Source organism: Phlebotomus papatasi, chromosome 2 (genome assembly GCF_024763615.1).
Source record: "Phlebotomus papatasi isolate M1 chromosome 2, Ppap_2.1, whole genome shotgun sequence".
Classification (NCBI taxonomy): domain Eukaryota; kingdom Metazoa; phylum Arthropoda; class Insecta; order Diptera; family Psychodidae; genus Phlebotomus; species Phlebotomus papatasi.
Window position 1 is genome coordinate 9578401 of NC_077223.1, and position 22493 is coordinate 9600893.

Sequence of the window (22493 nt, forward strand, 5' to 3'; positions counted from 1 at the left end):
TTTTATGTGCTTTAACTCTTTCGTCTCCTTTGGGACTCTGGGTACCCATGAAAAAAATAATTTTTTTAGACTATTTAGAATCGATAAAATTCCGATTCTTGTGGATGATTACAAACTATAAGGATGTCCAAATCTAGGATATTTTTTGCAGGATCCCAATTAACTCCTGAGCTAAGATATTCTTGGTCAAAAATCGTGAATTTTCGATTTTCTGCTTCCTTGCAGATATTGTGACTTTTTTCATATTTCTAGACCCGAATAAGGAAAAACCTCTCGGGGCCAATAAGTATGATAACTAACAATTACAAATTACATAAATTCAAAAAACAATTTTTTCATAAATTTTCAAAAAACTTGTTCAAAGTTGATGGGTACTCTCGTCCCCAAAAATATAGAGGTCAAATGTAAGGTTATCCCGCCAATGCCCGCCATTTGCTTTTTGACACCAACCTTGTAAGAAAATTCAAGCGGGAGCGAAATTTTTGTCAATATGGCCGATAATTTTGACATTTGGCAGCGAAAAAGATTGCTTTCGGGGAAGTTTTTCCTATTCTTCCAGATTTTGGTGAATTCTGATTGTCCAGGAAGTGTTTTTTTGGCTCTTGAGAAAGCTTAATGTGTCTGAAATAACATCCTGTTGAGAGAAATGTGTGTAAAAGTGTTATTCTGTGAAATATTTTGAGGAATCTGTTGGCAAGCAGGAGCTGGGTGTCCTTTTTAGCACTTCCTGGACATCCCACAAGATACTGGTCAATAATTCTTCTTGTTTTAGTGATCAACATTGTAAAGGAGTCATTTGACACGCAAAAATAATTCACAAAATTGATATTATTGGCTTTTGGAAAATTGAAGTTTGTCCAAGTTTCTATCTTTTGCATCCTTTAGGGGACGAGAGTTCCCATGAGTTTTCCAATTTCCCAGAGGCGGAGAAAATTCTTTCTCTACAAAAGTATCATATTTGACCACTAAGACTTACAATAAAGTGAGTTTTACTGAAAATCGTTCGCTGGATATGTTGTGGTCCGGAAAGAGTTAAAATAATTAAGAAGTTAATAAATGAATAAATAGAAGTGAGCGGGGCAGTTCAGGTATGCGTGACTTTTAAAAATGTAATTTTTTTGGAAATTTTCTCAATTGGAAACACAATACAAACTAACTGGACATAATACAGCTACAAGTTTTCAAGATAGTATTATATGGTTTGCAGCCAATAATACTTACGACGTAAGCCGTAGGTATGTTAATGCCCTAATACGGGCTTCAGACCTAATGCTCTAGACACACTTACGACTTAAGCCGAGAGACGACTTAGTGGAAAAAGACGGAAATGTAGTTTAACCATTATTTCTAAAATAATTACGCTAAACCGTTTCTCGGCTAATACCCAGGTCTGTCGAGGCCCTAAGGGATCTAAGGATTAGCCATATGGCTTAATTGTTATAATTTCTTATGTCAAGATATTTTGGAAAATTTAACTTAGGATTGGATTATTAAGGACAGGATTAAGATTAAGATTTGTCTATGGGTCGGTTATATTCCTTTCGGAACCACTGCACCCAGGCCACTTTTTTCGGTCTATTATGCACTCCCCATTTTCCTGTTCTATCTTAATTCGCAAGGCGGTAAACCTGCTCTATATCACAGTGCTCTGTGTGAATTCTGATACACACAGTACCGTTTCATATCACGCTAGACTAGTGATTCCAACAACAGTTAACCCGTACCGAAAAACCATAGTTAACCGCCCTATTCTGGAGACGGTTTTAAAAGCGTTTTTTAGAGATGAAACCGGTTTTAAACCGTTTCTTTACAGAAATTTCAAAATTTCTCTCAAGCTTAAATTTATTTCTTGAAATTCAAGATACACTGCAAAAGCTAGTGATAAGCCTAGATCCAGCTTATTGTAGGTGAGATTCTTAATGTGAGCTAACTCGGAATGTGTGCAAATTCGATTTAGAGCTCAAGTTGAGGGACGCCATTCAGTTATTTTGAATCAAATTCGTGAAATTATACAAATTTTGTATTTAAACCAAAATATCAAGGACTGACAAAAAAGTGATACAGTAGAGTCTCGCTATAGGCCATCGCTCTATAGTCCACAATTTATCGACAGTTGATTTCAAAACACTGATTTTAAGTTAGGTTATGTTTTTTATTATGCGACATGCGTAATTATTTTAATATTTTTGGCAAACTTTATTAAGTAGTTGTGATAATTGTGATCCACAATGAAGAGAGCAAGGACAAGTACCACAATCGCAAAGAAAGTGGAAGCCGTCGAGCAATTTCAATACTAAAAATCGTTGATAATTTTAAAAAATTACATGGACTATAGTGCGACCCAAGTGTCAAATTTAAAACCAAATATGGACTATAGCGAGACTACTGTATATGGGTGAAATGTACACCAGAATGTTCTCTTATAATTTTGCCGTAGAACCAGATCTCATCGATTATTGAGAAGTCGAGATAATCGAGTTTTTTTGTTTCTGAACTCGTTTTTTCGCGCATAGCTCCCCAAGTGCAGGACGGTAACAAATTGAAAAAAGTCAATTAGAACTGCTCTCTCTTTGAGTTTGTGCAGTAAAAAGCGTTAACTTACAAAATGGGCAGTAGAAAAGAATTGGAAAACGATGATTAAGACGGCAATAGACACTAACTGAATCAGCTGAGAAAGTGACTAAAGTTTTCTGTTCCTCAATAAATTTGACTCCGCAATATAATTTTAAAACTGGGAATTTTAAATCTTAAAAAATTTAATCATTACGAAGTTTGGGATCGTACAAATACTTAAAAGCAAATAGGGTAAGTGTGCCAAATTTGTGCGAAAACTAAAAATTCATGGAAATTCGAGGAACAAAAAAGTGACCGGAATTGCAAGCCGGCCGGAATTTGGTACACTTACCCTAAGTGTCCCAAATTTCGGCCACTTTCATTCTCATAGTTCCTTGTCCTTCCTGAATTTTTCCAATGTCTTTTTCATATCGTCTCGTTTGTCGAAAGGACACTTTTTGCTATTCTGTTGCACTGTATAATCTCTAGAATATGCAAAAACTAAAAATTCATGGAAATTCGAGAAACAAAAAAGTGGCCGGAATTGCAAGCCGGCCGGAATTTGGTACACTTACCCTAAATAAATCCTAAGAAATATAAAAAAAAATGTTCAAATCCAACAACTTATTGCATTATGACGTGACCAAAGAGATTAAGCTATTAATGTCATAGCCCTTAAATCCCTTTAATCCTTCAGCAATTATAAACAGTTTCATAGAGTTTAATAGAGAGTTGAATTTAAAAATTTGTAGCAGGATAGGGATGGATATAGGCAAGCCTTAATAAGGTTCTCTATTTTCCATCTCTTCAGTAATTCAATTTGATCGATTCATTAGAAAATTTTTCCTGAAATGCATTTCACTATCGATCAAACCAATTAAAAAGGGGGGAATGATTTTTTTTGTGTGTTAAATTTACAGGATGGCCAGAGCGCTAAAATCAATATTCTGGAACAGAAAATGATGGGGTTTGGGGTGGAAAAAGGGTGGTAGATATTGAGGGGGTGTTTTCCTTTACGTCAAAGAAGTATTATGGAAAAATGCGCGCGCAATTTTCCACAGAATATACAACTTTTTCGGTACTCTCTCAAAATATATAGAATATCCTCTCTCTCCAATCAATAATAGAGTCTCATGCGCGCCTCAATGATTTTGGTCTAGAGACTCTCGAGGCTGTTGAGCTCTTGTGGCATATTCAGTCTCTCACTAGCACCCATTCGTGATCCTTTAATTGCATTTGGTGCGTGGGATCTCTATTTTAAAAGTTTGGGGGAGTTCAAAGGACATCACCCAATTGGATTTATCAGTGGTACCTTTTCAAATGTGAATCACGGGAGGTGTCTGGGTTTTTCAGCAAATACGAAAAAAAGATGTAAGATTTTTGGTGTTTTTGTTCTATCCTTGGAAATTGGTTCTATCTCTGAAAAAAAAAAGAAAGTAATCAATACTGAAAGATGTCGTTACATGGTTGTTCTTTTGATGATTTTTTCAGTGAGAAGTTACTAAGAAAATATCAAATAGGATTGCTTTTTTTTTTGGTAGAAAAACAAAGCTATTGATAATAAGTGTTGGATTGTTCTTGGTGTGAAAAAATCTTTAGATAAGGGAAAAATATTCAGCCATTTTTCCCCCAATTTTCCACGCTTGCGTCCTCAAATGATGTCTCCATCAGCACCACGGTATTCTCCTTCCGTCGTTGAGGAAGTCAAGGGAAAAAAAAAGTGAGATGTTGCGCCATTTTGTGGATTTTCCACATGAAAATTCTTGTGAAAAATTGCCATTTTCTAGTTCTTTTGACCACTAAATAGTCCTCTGAAATACAGTGAAAATTTCTGGTGATTGTACTGTGTGGAGAAATCAAAAAATTTTCCTGGTAAGATTGTACCTTATTGCAGATGAAAAGTTTTTTTCCGACTTTCCCTACTTCTATTTTGTCAATATTTAATTGGGATGACTCATTCTGATATGAGGGGATTTATTCATGACCATTCCAAATGGATTTGTTTGACTTTTGGGACTGAATCAATTAGGACTTGTACGACATTTCCCATTCTCAAAATTACCAACCCAAAAGGATTATTGCAATAGCCTGTTTTCGGTCCTTGAAATGAGGATGTACTTTTTAAAAAGGTATTTCAAAAAAAATTTTTTTTGGAGGATTTTCGGCATAAAATATGCAATTACGCAGTAAAATTCAGTGAAAATCCTCAAGTATGAAGAAGAAGAAACATGTGGAGAAAATGGAAAGGATAATTGTGATATACTCAAATGGATTTTATTTTTTGTTCTCTGGTGGCTTTCACTGAAGGTTCTTTGTCTGGGTTTTATGAAAATTTACTCTTTCACCATTTCCCACAGTTGCTTCCATAAGCTGCAGAACACCTGCTAAGATTCGATGAGATGTGTTTTCACTGGGAATTTTCTTTGTTTTATTCAAAAAAGGGATGTTGAGATGTTTTGAAGAAGGACTCTTTTCATAAATGGAATTTATTGTATTACTTATTTGCCATATATGTGAAGTAGGACGTGAGGTATTTGAAGTGCAATAGAAGATTAGGAGTTCTTTTTTTTTCTTCTGAAAGAGAGGCTGATTCTGTTCTGAATCAGAAACGACGAAAGGGCTATTCAATCCTTCTGTCCTGGGGGTTAGAATTAACGTTAAGACGGCGGCGGTCATGTACGGTAGATGGAAACAAATGATAACAAGAAAATTTAATTCAATTCAATTAGGTTTGATGCTCAATCAACAGAAAAGTAATAATAGACCCGATTCACTTTTTATGTAATTAATGAAATTAATTCAAGATGTTCAAAATTGTATTAAAATCAAAATTTTGACATATCTTTGTGTAAGGTAAAATTTTGAAAGTCGGACACTCAAGAGAAAGTTTTTTTCGCATCATGAAGTACCTTAGATTGTAGATTGTTGAATATGTCCAAGGATGGGATACAGCCATCCCGTCTGACACAGAGTAAGAGGGACACAGCGTTATCGCTTTAATTAACGCCCAGCTTTAGGCACTATTTTAGGCCTTATCGGTAAGATCTGAATGGTAGGCCCGCATTAAGGACTGACTTTTACTACGAGTACATATCAATGGCGGTCGAATAAAACTTTCAAATGCACCTCCTTATTTCACTTCCGAATATAATATAAACAGCAGAATCTACAAGGATAATAATATGTTTTATTTAACCAATAATAACGATTTAACACTTTAGAAAAGTAAAAATTATTGCGTAAAAATTGTCTTCTAAAAAACCTAAGGAAAAGAAATAAAAACATATATTTGGACATATACACGAAACACAGTGTCGCATAATTACAGTAGACTCTCGCTAATTCGACTCTTTTAAGATCTTAAGATCGGATTACTTTTTAATTCGGGCGGCAGTTAAATTCGAAAAAAGTTTATTGACATTTTTCAAGTTTGATTATGATTACAGTAGACTCTCGCAAATTCGACTCTTTTAAGATCGGGTTACTTTTTAATTCGGGCAGCGGTTACATTTGAAAAAAGTTTGTTGTCATTTTTCAAGTTTGATTATGAATATCAAATGAATCAAATATGCTCAAATTTGGCATGGTTTGTCTTAGTTTTGATGTGATTTTGCATTATTGAGAGGTTTTCATGCAATTTACGTTATATATGAGTGTGTAAACTCAATATCTATATGCACATGAATAAAAAATCGTTGCATTTCAAAAACTTTGTTGCCCGAATTTCTGTCTAATTCGGCTGACATTTCGGTCCCATATGCCCGAAATTGAGAGAGTCTACTGTATGTTCAAAATTGTCATGGTTTATCTAAGTTTTGATGTAATTTTGCGTTATTAAGGGATTTTCATGAAATTTACAAAAGATATGAGTATGTAAACCAATATGTGTGTATGTGGATCAATAAAAATCGTTCTATTTCAAAAAGTTTGTAGCCCGAATTTCTCTCAAATTCGGATGACATTTCGGTCCCAAATGCCCGAATTTGAGAGAGTCTACTGTATTATTATTAAAAACCCCACTAAAAAAGAAACATAAAATCACTAAGAATCTTTGTAATTCCAAAACAATTAAAATCACTTGGAAAATATTCCGTCTTGTCAGTGGCAGCTGAGCAACACGGGGGCGGCAACATAATTTTCGTAGTTCTAAAGCTCACCGCTACGAGTGCAAAACAGTATTCTTCACGAAAATTTTCTAAGGGATGTGGAAGCTTCTTAAAAGTAAGGTTAATTCAGGCTATAGTCCAGGCTCAATTGGTCAGACGGGATGTTAAGCAGGAAATGAGCTCTACATGATCAAATAATCCCTAACCCTAAGTCCATGTTCTGCCTCGATCAAGAAATTGATTAGATCTCTCAATCGGAAAATTTGAAAATCCTAGAAGTCTAGGCGAAAATGCCTATGCTTCATACGATCCCAAGCTTCATAATAACTAATTTTTTCCTGTTTCCTCAATAAATATGACTAGGGAAAAGTGTCTAGTTTTTAAAATATATTGCGGAGTGAGGTTTATTGAGAAACATATGAAAAAAAGAGTCATTACGAAGCTTGGGATCGTAAGAAGCGTGGACGCTTTCCACTATGTTGTTTAAGTGAAGACAGCACTAGACAGTTTCCTTTCATATGCAGCTTTGTGTACTTTTCCAGAAAGTCTCAAAATCTCAAAGAACAATCAATTAATTTTGTTCTTAAGAATCTAATAGATTGTTTGGGTTTTATAATACAATTCTAAGTCAACATCTTATGAAAAATCTTGATAAGAAGTTAGAGAAGTTAAGCCATATGGATAAGCCTTAGGTCGGAAGCCCGTATAAGGAATGTTTTAACAATTTTTTCAGTGTTTTTATTAAAGAAAGTATTAGAAAAATTGACGCGTTAAAAAGAAAAAATGGTACATTTTCAAAGGTCGGACTCTAGAGCTCGTAGAGCATAAATTTTCCACCTTATAGCAATAAATGGTCTGTTGAGACACCCCTAACCCAAACTTGAGTTTAGACGATCGTACGGTCTCTATGAAACGAACGTGAATGCGTATTGAGTCGTGTATAAGTGGTAAGATGCAGTGTGAAGAGCAGTTGTAAAATCAGACATAATGAATAATAAAAAAATGTGAATTACGTGGAAAACCAATGAAATTTCTAGAGTAATACTTGCACGTTGGATGGTCAGAATCAGAGGAGTTCAAGTACCGTTTGAAACCGAACAAACGTCAAATGAAACTTGTACGTCAATGGTCAAAACGTTATATGAGAACCTTATTTTGACGTTTATTCGGTTTCAAATGATTGGTTTTTTAAAATCAAATTTCTAGTAAAGTGTCCGCCTTTCTATAACTATTGGTTCAAGTTTTAGTGCTAGCCGAAATTCCAAATTTTACTTTAGCAAAAGAAAAACAAACTCATTGCGAAAGTTGTTATTTTATTTTCAAATTTAAATGTTTTTAACCTCCAAAACCCAATGAAAAATGTAGAGTTGTAAGTATTTTTTGGAAATTGAAACATAAAAATTTTCTGTTGCGTTTGCTTTTTCGAGGTTAGCTCAAACATAACCTCAAATTTTAGAATAACCTCTTTATAAAATAAAGATAATTAAAAACATTTCTGTGAATATAATTCCAAGCTGATCTACAATTATTATCGAGATCATAATGAAATATTGCCGGGGTGTTCTATTCTGACTGACCAAAATATTATTTTGGAATATGAGGTAGCATTCTACTTAAACTCAAAATTGAAAATAAATTTAATGTGATTGGATATGAATTCATCTAATGCGCAAAACTGATTAGAGGTTTAATAAGTCAAAATACATATATTAAATAAAACGATTTGACATGAATGTTTCTTCATTGAATTATTCGTACTCCAAATTGTAGGGGAGGTGGGGATACTTTGAGCTGTGGAGTTACATTGATGTACGATTTTTTCGTCTATTTCATTCGTATGGCGTAACTTCCTTAAGAAATATACTAAAAAATATAGCATTTCAATGTAGCCCCACAGCTCAAAGTAGTCCCTTAACCTTAAAGTCCCTAACCTTAAAAAATGTGATTTTTTAACCTCTCTCATTTAACCTAAAATAGAACTTTTATTCCAAAGTAAGATTTTGCTCGAAATTACATAACGAAGGATTTTATTCGTTGTAAATTATAATATTTGGCAATGAATGATTCAGTTATTTCCTGCGGGGGAGTTCGAAAATAAAAAGTTCAATTATTTGAACCATTAAAATATCTCATTCTAGGTTATGTTCCATATAACCACAAAAAATATAAAATATAACCTTTTCAATCAATTAAAATATAAATTGCCAGCTAGTATAAGCCGTAAAAAGGAAACCAACCCCTAAGGAAAGTCCCAAAACCTCCATCTGTATCTAATGTTTCTTTTTTTGTGTGCCAGACAGAAATCACCCCTCAAAAGTTGTTGCAAAAGACATTCCAGCGTAGGTGGAAGTTTTCTCCCTTATTTTCCCACCTACAAAATTTTACAGACGTATGTCCCTCATTCACACCGCCTCTTTCACATTTTTCCCTCGAATTTTCCCTGTATAGAACTTTCATATCGAGAAAGGAAAAAAAAAGAAAACAACCGCACAAAAAGCTCACAATAAATATGGCAAAAAGGAAGCATCTTGAGACCATGAAAAAGAAGAACAAAATCACCCCATTGAGAGAAAATTTATTCGATAGCATTAAAATTCCCTTCGGAGAACTTTCCTCAATATTGAATTTCATTCTGGGTGGTGCACAAACAATACCACGGGAAAATCCTTGTCATCCACCAAGAAAATAAAATAGCAAATGATATGATTCTGAATCAATGTGGGTGGATGTATGTGTAATAAAATTATTCATTGAGCTAGTTTTATCTACATATCCCAATTCATATAGTTCCTCATCTTCAATTATAAAACAATTTGCAGAATCACAGAGGAAAGCCCACATAGAAGAATCCAGAAGACAATTCAGGGGGTTGAAATGCCCTCAGTCACCACCCAAAAAAAAATCACAGACGTGTGAGTCACACTGAAAACCCTGAAAAGTGTTGAAAGCTTTCACAGTGGAAAATACCGAACTACTGAGAAATACATAACTTGGTAATAAGATATTTGACAATATTGCAAGAACTGAAATTACAGAAGAAATTGCTGATGCCTGAAGAATATAATTTTCTATTTCTATTCCATATGAAGGAAAATTGAAGATGGGATTACATGAAAGGGGTTTACTTTTCCTGCACAAAAAAAAACTAACAGATACTACGTGCTAGAAAGCAATATTATGTAAATAGAACAAGTAGAATGTTTGATCTCTTCAAGTTTCTTTTCATAAAAAAAAACAAAAAATACTCAAGATGTTCTAGGGCAGACTCACCCCTTATCACTGCATTGAAAATCCTCAAGCATTGTTTAATATTGTTAAAAAAAGATCTAGTTTTATTTTGCGAATTATATTCGCAGAAATGGGACTTATTCTCTTATTTTATAAAGAGGTTATTCTAAAATTTGAGGTTATGTTTGACCTAACCTCGAAAAAGTAAACGCAACTAAAAATTTTCATGTTTCAATTTCCAAAAACACTAACAATTGTACTTTTCCTTTTGTTTGTTTTCCTTTTTTTTAAGTAAAATTTGGCAATCACCGGAGACATCCCTCTAAAGTCAATTGCGCCAGTTCATCGTTGAGAGTAAAATTTGGAATTTCGGCTAGCACTGAAAGTCGAACTAATCCTTATAGAAAGTCGGACACTACTTGAAATTTAATTTAAAAGAATCAGTAATTTTTCAAACTTTCCATCCTAAGTTAGGTTATATCATAGAGTCTAATTTCAATTACCTAATTTAGAAATATTAGTGTAAAATTTGAGGTTATCTGTGACTTAACCTCTAAAATTAAAGCCGTCTTGTAACAAGATCTTTCACACTTCATAATAAAATTTCCGTCTATTATTCAAAAATTTAACAAAACACTCTATAAAAGATTAGACAAAGTCTTATTCGTGTTTGAGGTTAGAACTAGGTACATTTAAAATATAAAAAAAAACTCCTACATGATCATCAGTATCTTGCCTTGAAAAAATTATTTGTGAAAAAATCCCTTTACAAGGTATATTAAGAAATTCTGCTACACTTTTAAATATTTCACAGCAGGCTTAACATTACCCAAAACTTTTTGAACTAACCTATTATTTCAAAAACTGAGTCAAATCATTGCACATCCGAATGGCTCTGGATGTAGGGGCGTCATTTGTGATATAAGAAACACATGAGATTGAAAAACAAATAACGGGGATTACATGAGATAATAATAAAAAATCTGATTATAGTAATAGTCAAGATAATTGAGGTTATGTATTACGGAAAGGGAATTTTGCGCCTAAAGCCTGTTTAGAGCAGGCCTGAGCTAAAAGAAAAACCGAAGTCAATTTGGTGGTGCCTGTTGGCATTCTTCGAAATGCCGCGAAAATTCACGTAGAGAAAATGAAAGGTTTTTAAATGTGAAAATTGTTTAATTCCTTAGAGTTTAGTCATTTTCACAAAAAAATCCTTTTAATAATTTAGTTGAATACAATTTATTTGGGTTAATTGTGAATAATTGTCAATATTACAACAAAAACATTGGGATGAAATTTTGAGCTGAAAGACTCATATTCTTTTGAGCTGTCCCAAAATTCAGGATAGGTTTGAGAAAAACCCTTTTGAACAACACTATTTTGGTTAATAAGGAATGCAAAAGTACATATTACAAGAAGGGACACGACCTGCTAATAAGAATAAAATAAAGAAGAAAACCCAAAGAAGTCGCAGGTAATGATTGTATCGAGTAGGGGAGACTGGGGCAAAACTTTTCAAAACGCATATTTAATTCTTTCACGAGCTCTGAGAAAACTTAAACGTTTTATAATGAGCATATTCTTATAGGAAATTTACTGCTCTACAACATTGCAGAAGACTGTTTTCCTCTATCTCGAAAGAAATGTGATTTTCGAATCATTTTCTAAAAGTCGATTTTGTGGAGATTCTCAAAATTGCTGGGACAACTTTTGTCAGTCTTCAGATAATTTGTGACGTTTTACTCTCGTAAACGTTAAAAATATAAAATAGACTTATTTTTATAGGAAATTTAGTGCTCTACAACTTTGTTGAAGATAATTTTTCTCTATCTTAACGAGAAAGTGCTTAAATTGAGCTAATCAGTATTGATATTTTCTGAAAGCCAAATATTCCAAAAATAGGGCTCAAAATTTCATTATTTTTTATTTTACATAATCCTTCCTCGAATCCCTTGAAACTTTGTAAGTTTAGGGAGGTTCATGAAGGCTATCAATAATAAAAATTTCAAGCCAGTCTCTTTCGTATTGACAAATTTGCCCCAGACTCCCCTAATCGAATCCGTCCTTTTCCGATTCCCATTTTTTTCAGTGGCGAGAAAATTCCCTTCGTCCACAAAGTCAGGAATCTGGGAATAATTTTCAATGATTCCCTGACTTGGGACGATCACATCTCTTACATCTTCAAGAGAGTGAACTTCTCACTGTTTTACCTTTCGCAGACATCGTTTCTATACTCCTCAGAGTTTCCGGCGTCTTTTAGTGCGGGCCATGTGGGCCCTGTTTATTCCTTTATTTTCCTACACAGAAAAAAAAATATTTTCTAAAAATATTCGTAAAAGTTTGTACATTATCACAAACATTGTTCGTAACATGATCACTTGACGAGCATTTTTTGTACTTTTACAAACATTTGTTAGTAAATGTTCGTAAACGCACAAAAATGTTCGTAAAATTTTGTCATTTGTTCGTAAATGTTTGTTTTCCTGTCGAACATTTTACGAACATTTACGACCAAATGACAAACCTTTACGAACATTTTTTGAGTGTTTACGAACATTTGCGAACAAATGTTTGTGAAAGTACAAAAAATGTTCGTCAAATGATCATTTTACGAACAATGTTTGTGAAAAAAGTACAAACTTGTACGAACTTGTTTGTGGGTTATACGATTCACGAGCATTTTGTAACTCCCCCATAGGAATTCATAAACATTTACGAACATTTTTACAGAATATTTTTTTCTGTGTATGGTGCTGAACTGTTCTTTTCATGTGACAAAATTTTATTGCGACGCCTTGAAGTAACTTTCAACAATTGTTTATGTTATATATTTAATCTTCGGCCATATCACCACATTTCTCCTTTCACGAACTCTATCTTAGGACACTTTCTACAGTCACGTGCCACTTAATTCATTTCTCACATTTTGATCACTAGGCAACTTAAATATTTAGCTAAAGGCCTCGACAGACCTGAGGATTAGCCGAGAGACGGCTTAGCGTAATTATATTTGAAATAATGATTAAACTACATTTCCATAATTTTCCACTAAGTCGTCTCTCGGCTTAAGTCGTAAGTGTGTCTAGGGCATATCCGCTAGGTCTTCTTGTCTTGTCGTGCCTAGATCGTCAAGCCGCATTCTCCATAATTCACTTTTCGTATTGGGAGTATCTCTCTAAAATTCACTACCTAGAGAGAGAAAACAGCAATTGATCCAAGCTTTCCTAATGTCTTTACTGCCTTTCTTTTCTTTCCTTTAGTTTTATTTTTCTTTCGCTTTTTAATTATATTGTACTGTTTCCTCTCTGGCTTATACAACCTGAGAAGGAGTATTTTCACCGTTTCAAAGGTTTCGACGCACAGTTTCAAAGGCAGTTCTATTTTAAATAAAATAAACTGTGATTGATATCACAAGCAATAAATTTCCTGGGTCGTAAAGGGGCAGTTTAAAGCTCCTCTCCGTCTCTGTCTTCTCCACAGACTGCCTTCATTGTCTTTCATTTGTGTTGCCCTCCCAAAGTATACGCTTATGTGTAAAAATCGCACTAAAGCAAATATGGAGCGAATTTCACGCTGAAACGGATAATTGGGGCTATCTCATGGGGCCTCTCAATCACCAATTTCATACCACTGATCTTTGGCCGACATTGCGTGGGGCCCCTATGGGTCTCCTGAAGACAAAGGACGTCACATTTGTTTGCTACACAAAGTTTACAAAGAAGATCTTCTTTGATCGTCGACAGGCCCTCAATATTCATTGAAATGATATTGAGAGCATAATAAATACTAAGGCACTATCCTTAACCATTTAAGAGGCAAATTCATCAGAATACTTATTTGGCATTCATTGATTCTCTTTTAGTAACCAGTTGATTGAGCATCATTGCTCGCTGGTGTGCTATCGACTGAAGAATCCTAAAACAAATTAAGGCATCACAGGATGTCGTCGGTGAAGGTGGCAGTAAGGGTGCGTCCCTTCAATTCTCGCGAAATTGCGCGGGAGTCAAAATGTATTATTGAAATGAATGGTGCCACAACATCAATTGTCAATCCCAAAGTACCACCAGGCACCAATGATTCTGTCAAGAGATTCAACTTTGATTACTCCTATTGGTCTCACGATGTAAGTAGAATTTATCTCAGTGCAGTTTCATTGAATTTCCTGGAGGAATTTTTGGGGTAAATTTGTGTGGTTTTTGCAGCCAAATGATTCAGATTTTACAACACAATCAATGGTGTATGGGGATATTGGGGAGGAAATGCTGCAGCATTCCTTCGATGGATACAATGTATGCATCTTTGCTTATGGTCAGACTGGTGCTGGGAAGTCTTATACGATGATGGGGAGACAAGAGGTTGAGGGTCAAGAGGGAATTATTCCCATGGTGTGCAAAGATCTCTTCAGGCGCATCAAGGAGACTGCTACAGAAGAGCTCAAATACACAGTGAGTGTTTTTTTTGTCTTCTGAAGGTTGCAAAAGGGCATGTGCACTTACCCTGAGCATTTTCTTTAAGGTTGAAGTGAGTTATATGGAAATTTACTGCGAACGAGTACGTGATTTGCTGAATCCAAAGAATAAGGGGAATCTGAGGGTGCGAGAGCATCCACTCTTGGGTCCATATGTTGAGGATCTGTCCAAGCTGGCTGTGACAGATTACCAGGACATTCATGATTTGATTGACGAAGGCAACAAGGCTAGAACTGTTGCTGCTACAAATATGAATGAGACTAGTTCTCGATCTCATGCCGTCTTCACCATCTTCTTCACTCAAAGGCGTCATGACGGCATCACAGATTTGATCACAGAAAAGGTGTCAAAGATCAGTTTGGTGGATTTGGCGGGCAGTGAACGGGCCGATAGCACAGGGGCCAAGGGTACGAGACTCAAGGAAGGTGCCAACATCAACAAGAGTCTCACAACACTTGGAAAAGTCATCTCTGCTCTGGCTGAAATGGTGAGGAAGCATTACTTTCTCTCACTCTTTTTTTTACTCTTTTCTATTCGTTGATCTTTCATTTCTTTACTCCTTCTCAAGCTCTTTCATCACTTATGATTTACACTAAAAATTATTCATATTCCTCAAAAAATGCTTTATCAATCATACGGATTATTCACCTAAAAACAAATGCTTTTCTTTTTTAGTCGGTAAGTATAAGCGATGCTAAATTATTTTCTAAATTTTTTAGCTCAATAACACATTTAGTTAAAAGGGTTGTTTCATAAATTCTTGTTTGTTTTTTGTGTACTAATATTACTAAAATTTGAAGTGAGTGCCTAACCTTAGACATTTGCAATTTTTTAATAATCAAACTGTGTTATCACACTTGCACATTAAAATTTTAATATGATTCACATTAATTGTCGCTGGTGAGAGTCCAAACGTGTAATTTGTGTGTTTGAATCATTTTATATTCAAAATTTGATCTATTTGTTGATAAAAAGGTAAACTTGGCCCGCAAAATTTGATATAAATAGATTTATAGCATTAATGCGAAAAATTAATGCGATTTTCTCATTAATTTTTTAATGTGAAAAAAATTTATGCTTTAGGTAAATTTAAACTTATTTTTGCAGGCCGAGTCCACTTCTTTATCAATAAATAGAAAAACCCCAAATATTAAGTGACTCAAAGACACCAATAACATATTTTGACGCTCACAAGCGACAATTAATGTGAATCACATTAAAATTTTAAAGAGCAAGTGTGATAACGCCGAAAGTTGTAGTGCTTCCAGGATTTTCAGTAGATCAATGAGCAAACGCACTGGCTCTGTGCCACAGAGCCCTTTGTTCAATTCTTGACTGAATCGCGTCGAGTCTTCTTTTTTAAAAGAAAAGAACAACGACTTGGAGAAGAGACGAAAAAATTAAAAGCAGTGGCAGCTTTAAGGCACTTTAGAGAAATGAGTGCGAAATGTTTCGTTCCTCGATTCAATATCTGGAAATTCAGGATGCCGTGCAGAAATTCATGAAAATGCATAGTGAAGCACATGCTCTATTTCCTAACGTGAAAAATCATTTTGGAACTTCTTTATGTTGCTCCTCGAAAGTATTTTTACTCAAAATTACTTTCGCATCATTTACCGTTTACCGGTTCTCAACCGATTCTCAACCGCGGTATCAATTTGATCTGATTTATAAATCACTCAAAAGAGTTTTAAAAATAATATAACTAGTTTTCGGATAAAAATGAGTTATCGGTTATGAATCGGTTCATTACCGATTGGAATTGGTTCAGACTTGTCAAGAATTCCAATACCTTTCCAACGAGCTCAAATACAATATCATTCGATTGAGAAATTCACTCTCTAGAACCTTTTAAACCTTTGACCGTGAAAAACTGTTATTAGGAAAGATTCAATGGTGTTTTCGTATAAGGATGAAATGTATACCTACACTGACTGAGAGGAATCCGAAAAAGTTAAAATAACATTCCGGAAATGTTAATTTTACCCTGCAGTATTGATCCGAAATCGGTGTAAATATTACCCTTTTTAGGTGTATTATGGGTTAAATTTACCCTTTTTTCATGTTGATTTTACCCTCAAAAGGTGTAAAATTAACATTAAATAATGATGATATATTTTTACACCCGAAAAGTGTTCAAGTTATGACGAAAAAAGTTAATCGTAGCCTCTTTTTTCTCAGTGTAGGCACTCTCTAAACCGAAGATTATAGACTGCTTTATAGACTCCTCTCCCCATCACTCACTGGTAAAAATAAAAGGGTCAAATTGACCTTTTCGCGATCCTTTCGGGAGGTCCAATATGATCAACCCTTTCACATGTTTTATTTCGATCTTTCTTTGAAGGATCATATGGACCTTTTACAAAAGTGTCAAATTTTGATCCTTTGAATGGTTCACTTTGAGGACCCTTTTCAAAAGGATCACCTGCTGAAAACATTCAAACTACGCGAAATTTCTGTGGATTTTTTTCAGTATTTCTGAAATAGTTTATTTCCATCACTGAGAAAAAACACGGGTGCGATTACCTTTTTTTTAGCCATAACCTTAACACGTTTTAGGTGTAAAAATATATCAACATTTTTTAATGTTAATTTTGCACCTTTTTAAGGGTAAAATTAAAATGAAAAAGGGTAGGGGAATGTAGGCAGGCTTCGCACGTGTGTGCTTTCAAACGACGTGAATTTTCTCTTTATTTCCAAAGAGTTGGTTCCGAATTTCTTAGCCATAAGTTAAGTAATCATGAACCTTATCTTTATTGTAAAAATAGGCAGCCAAGCCCTTCTTTCCTAGGTGCTAGGATCACAAATAGAAAATTGGCCCAAATTGGGTAATTTTAATGGCACATATTTCATTTGATTTCTCATATTTAAACTCATTTCTAAAAAAAAATCACTTACACAGTGGATGAAGAGTATACTAGAGATGATATTTACGTAATAACTTTTTGCATCGGAGGGAAATTATTTTCACGGTGCCGGAAAATTCGCAAGTACTACACTGTGTGTGGTTTCAAACACTGAATGTGTGAGCATTCGCATATGCATCCGGCAACTTCAGATTGAAAACCATAACTTCACTAAAGCCTCATAAGCCACAGGGAGACAATCCTGGACATTTCCTCTTCGACAGGCGTGTAGTTTCCTGCCCATCTCCATGAGACGACGTTTATTCACAGTGTGAACCGTGTGAACATGCTCACCATTAGCCTGGGACTCAATGTCACTAACTAAACTGCTACCATGCTAAAGGATATCGAAAAAATTATGAGCCACTTTAAACATTTGCAATAAGAATTAGGAAAACCAAACATTTTACTCACAAAGCGAGTGTTACTCGAACACTCTGAAAAACACAGAAGCTTATCACCTTTCTTAATTTATGCAACCTTTAGGAAAACAAAACAATATTAACATAACCTCTACAATGTTCCGGCGTTTCCAGCTGACCAGACGATTAATTTTGACAGTTTAGTCGATTTTCGATATTTATTTGGAAGAAAAAACAGTGCTCCAGAAAATGTGGAAAAAAGTGTTTTAAAGATCTTCTTTTAGTGCAGTGATAGTTTCCGCGGGTTCACGGGGGTACAGTATAACCGTAGGAAAATATTTCTTAATTGTGGATAAAATTTATTTCGAGAAAAAAAGCAATGACGAACCCAAACCCCCCATCGTGTGAACGCTGGCCCCGGGGGCAAGAATCGCACAAATCGTCATATTTTTTTCATTTTCCTGTCCAGGAAAAACCAACAATTCTGTGATAGTGGACTAGGCATGCATAGAAACCTAAAGGATCAGAGATTTTTTTGGTGTAGTGCAATTTATTGCCCATTTTACAGTTTAGTCAGAAAAAAATCCTGAATATGAAGCACGAAAAAACGTGCGAAGGCTGCCTACATTCCCCTAACTTTAACCCCTAATACATCTAAAAAGCATAAAATTTACACCGATTTCGGATCAATACTGTAGGGTAAAATAAACATTTCTGGAATGTTATTTTGAGTTCGGATTTCTCTCAGTGATGGAAATAATAATTATAATTTTCATTTTTCGTCATTTTGGACGAGTGGTAATAATAAAATATGTGAAAAAAATCTATGATGGTTGATCGTTACGTTCAAATGCCAGTTTAATTTGTGCAGTGTCGTAGATGGCGGGTGTAATGGAAAATGAAAGAGAAAAAAGAGCGTCAGAGCTGTCAGAGGTCGCAGTTTCTGACAAATAAAAACGCAATCATGCGAATAAATTCAATAAATAGTGCATAATTCGCGGTTTTATTACGATTTGTGCACTGAGAGAAATCCGAGAAAGTTAAAATAACATTCCGGAAATGTTAATTTTACCCTGCAGTATTGATCCGAAATCGGTGTAAATATTACCCTTTTTAGGTGTATTATGGGTTAAAGTTACCCTTTTTCATGTTATTTTTACCCTTAAAACGGTGTAAAATTAAAAAATGTTGATATATTTTTACACCTAAAAAGTGTGAAAATTATGAGGAAAAAAAGTTAATCGAACCCTCGTTTTTTTCTCAGTGTGTAGTGATTATGTGCAGGATTTATCTCAGCAAAAATCAGTGAGTGAAATCAAAGTGTTTGTTTGAAATTTTGTCATTAAGGGACCCTTTCAAAGGATCACTTTTCCGTTTCAAGTGAAGATTTTACACAACAATTTTTTTCTAAAATTTGTGCAATAATGCTCAATAAATACTTGTAGTGCCTTGATTATATCCAAGCGAACGAAATGGTTTCATTTTCCGGTCTGATATTGTTTTTCTTTCACTGGAAAATTGATGTGAAAAATTGCAAAATTTTCATCGTTTCAAAAGATCAATTTGATCCATTTTAAAGTCTCTGTTGTGATCCTTTTGAAAGTGTCAAAAATTTGCAGAAAAATTTCCCACGCAATTTTCTCGACAATTAATGTTCTTTTGGGTAAAATATTGTGCTTCAGACAAGCACAACTTCTAAGGGAAGACAATAAAAAAGTTATTCACTGATTTTCTTTTTTGAATGTCTAATGGAAAAAGGAATAAAACAGTGGTCTTTTTGAAAGTTTCAAGTTAAGGAACCTTTCAAAGGGTCACTGTACGGGACCCTTTACTTGGATCATTCAATTGATCTTTTAAAGAAAGATCAATTTTATCCATTTGCTTTGATGAAATTGACTCTTTCAGGAAATCACCCTTTTAGAAGGATCCCAAGTGACCCTTTTATTTTTACCAGTTCTCCTTCTTGTAGCCCCCATACAAAAAAAATGACAAAAAATGGTAAAAATAAAAGTATCAAATTGATCCAAATTTGATCCTTTTGCAAAGGATGGATCAAATTTCAAACGTTGAATGCACATTTATCACAACAGAATTTGATAATTTGACCCATCCTTTGTAAAAGGATCAAATTTGGATCAATTTGATCCTTTTATTTTTACCAGTGGATATTTTCTACCATAACTCCTCTATGAAAAGAAGTAGAAATCAGAAAGTTGGCAGGGAATCAAGGCTAATGGAAGGCTCTTTAACCTTGTATATATACGTTTCCCCCTACCATTCCATCCAGCAATCCTCATACAAAATGAGGACTTTTTCCACTATAACTCCTCTCTGAGAAATGGTAGTAAGCTGAAACTCGGCATGGGAACATGGTTTATAGAAGGCTATTCAGGCTATAGAGCACTCTTAGAAAAGTTTAGACACCGTTACTAATGAAAATTAGTTGGGCGATTATTATCAAATCTATTTAAAATGGTTCTCATAATCTTGAAACATTTTTCTCATAATAATTTTATTAGTAGTAAGACCATAAGGCAATATTTCCGTAATTAAATGAAATCGATAGCCCAACTAATATTGGTCACTAATTCTATTTAGTTTTAACAACTGATACGAATAAATGGGCCTATATTTTCATAAAGTTCTGACAACTTTTTCAATAGTAAAGGGTGGTTTTTTACTTATGTGTTAAAGCTTTTTCGAGTTTCAAGCAGCCACCGTGCTTCAGTCTTACGGAAGAAGTGCATGTGAAAGGATGTCGCGTCTTTCAAGTCCCACTATCTTAAGGGGACTTTATGCTTTATATGCCAAATTTTTATTTAGGTAATCAGTGCGAATTTCAGGTGAATATTTTTTAAAATTCATAAATTATATAAAAATTATAAATAAAAATGTTACAAATTTTAAAGAGTATCCACCGTAGAGTGATATTCTGCATCATTTTACCAGCAAACTTCTGTTGGATGCTTATGGTCTTATGCATGAATTTGTATACGAAAATGGAATAGGAATATGAATGGCATAAAATAATTTTGAAAATTCTAAAAAAAACAATTATTACGAGATAATCTTCATCATAACTAATAAGATATAGGCATCACAATAAATGCTATATAGTAACCACAACTAATACTATATAGTTATTGCAGCCAATAACCCGGTTTATTTAGTTATTGGAACTAATATGTTATAGTACCCAATACTATTTTGATTTAGTTGTGATAACTAAATGAAAAGGATACTTCAACTAATTGAGGTCAACTATTTCATTTAGTTAGGCAACCTAAATATGTAGTTGGGTCTATACTTACTATATTTTATAGTTCTAATAACTGCATATGAGCTTGTACGAATTATTTTTTTCTAAGAGTGAGGACTCATTGGTGGACGCACCATCGAGCCCTTTTGCCTTTTACCCATCAAAAAAAAATCTCTTTTACTCTTATCCACAAAAAGTACGCAAGAATTTATGCACTGACCTGTTTTTTAATAAAAATAAAGAAACGTAACCAAATTGTAAGGCTAAAGATAAACATTTGCGGTACTATGCTTTCAGGCATCGAAGAGCAAGAAGTCCAAAAAGGCAGATTTTATTCCCTATCGTGATTCTGTCCTTACTTGGCTCCTTCGGGAAAATTTGGGTGGTAATTCCAAGACAGCAATGATTGCTGCAATTTCCCCAGCTGACATCAACTACGATGAAACTTTGAGCACTCTGAGGTGAGAAGGTGTTTCAAGAGAGAGAGAAAACTTGCTTTGTGCGTCCTGGGAAATTTCTTCGTGAAAATTAACTTTTCTGTGATTTTCTCAAAAGGTATGCGGATCGTGCCAAACAAATTGTATGCAAAGCTGTCGTCAATGAGGATGCCAATGCTAAACTTATTCGTGAGCTCAAGGAGGAAATTCAGAAGTTGCGTGAACTACTTCGTGCTGAAGGAATTGAGGTGCAAGAAGGTAGGAGAACCATTTTTAAAGTTCTTTTTCTCACTTAGAAATGTAGTTTCATTTTTTTTTGGTCGTAGTTGAAAAAAAGATAAAACCACACCCTTTTAATTTTTTATTTGTGGGAGAATTTATTTTTTTAATTTTTCACATGAGTTTTAGAATTATTAAAAAAAAAATTACGAGAGATTCTCCAAATCATTTAACCTCTTTCTTGTAAAATTAGATAAGTGCAAAATTTGAATTTTCATGTAGGACCGGACGGTAAAGTGGTTTGTGAGAAACGAGATCCCAATAGTAAGTAGATGACGGCTAAAATCGCATCTGAAAACAAAAAAAAATGCAAAGAATACCAAGAAATAAATCCCTCAAAATGAAGCAATGCAAATCCACAACCACTTGGCTATAATTTTTTTTGTGTGTGTGTACTCAAGCATTAAAAAAACATAATCCAGCAAAAAATATGAATTGAGAAATTTTCATTAGATTATTTGGCGCCAAATTAATTATAATTTTTATTTTTCCATCGAACCTCTTTTATCCTTTACCATTCTGCATCTTATCATTTTGTTTTTGAGTTGTGAACAATTTATTAAAGAGCTAATCGATGGCTTTCTTGGCATTTTGCGCAAAATAAATAAATAAACAAATATTTTACACAAAACTCACTCAATGGGTTGGACCAAAAAAAAAATGAGAATTTTCGTACAAAATTATTGATCTCTATTTTTCGGCCGAATTGGGTAATGCAATGAGAAAAACGTGACAAAATTACAATTTGTAGAAAAATAACCATTTGGAAAATACGAAACAACATGATGAATTATTAATTTAGTCCAACCACATTTTTCTTTATTCTTTTTATCCTTATTTTTTTGTTCTAGCTTTTCAATGTATTTTGCATCCATTTAATGAGAAATCTCAAAT

At 34.2% G+C, this 22493-nt stretch overlaps 1 protein-coding gene across 14 annotated transcripts in view; it reads left to right on the forward strand.

The window, feature by feature from the left end:
• LOC129803672 (kinesin-like protein unc-104) overlaps positions 1-22493 on the forward strand; it is a 52801-nt gene that overhangs the window by 2341 nt on the left and 27967 nt on the right. For 6 of the 14 annotated variants that reach the window (XM_055850393.1, XM_055850395.1, XM_055850396.1 and 3 more), the window contains exons 2-7: positions 13750-14010; positions 14090-14332; positions 14403-14843; positions 21181-21344; positions 21439-21578; positions 21822-21863. In XM_055850393.1, the coding sequence (XP_055706368.1) occupies positions 13828-14010; positions 14090-14332; positions 14403-14843; positions 21181-21344; positions 21439-21578; positions 21822-21863 (1213 nt within the window). In that variant the 5' untranslated portion in view covers positions 13750-13827. Of the gene's footprint in view, positions 1-3748; positions 3925-4266; positions 4426-13749; positions 14011-14089; positions 14333-14402; positions 14844-14944; positions 15035-21180; positions 21345-21438; positions 21579-21821; positions 21864-22493 lie in introns of those variants that run through there. The other 8 variants (XM_055850398.1, XM_055850405.1, XM_055850406.1 and 5 more) reach the window with 5 other exon arrangements.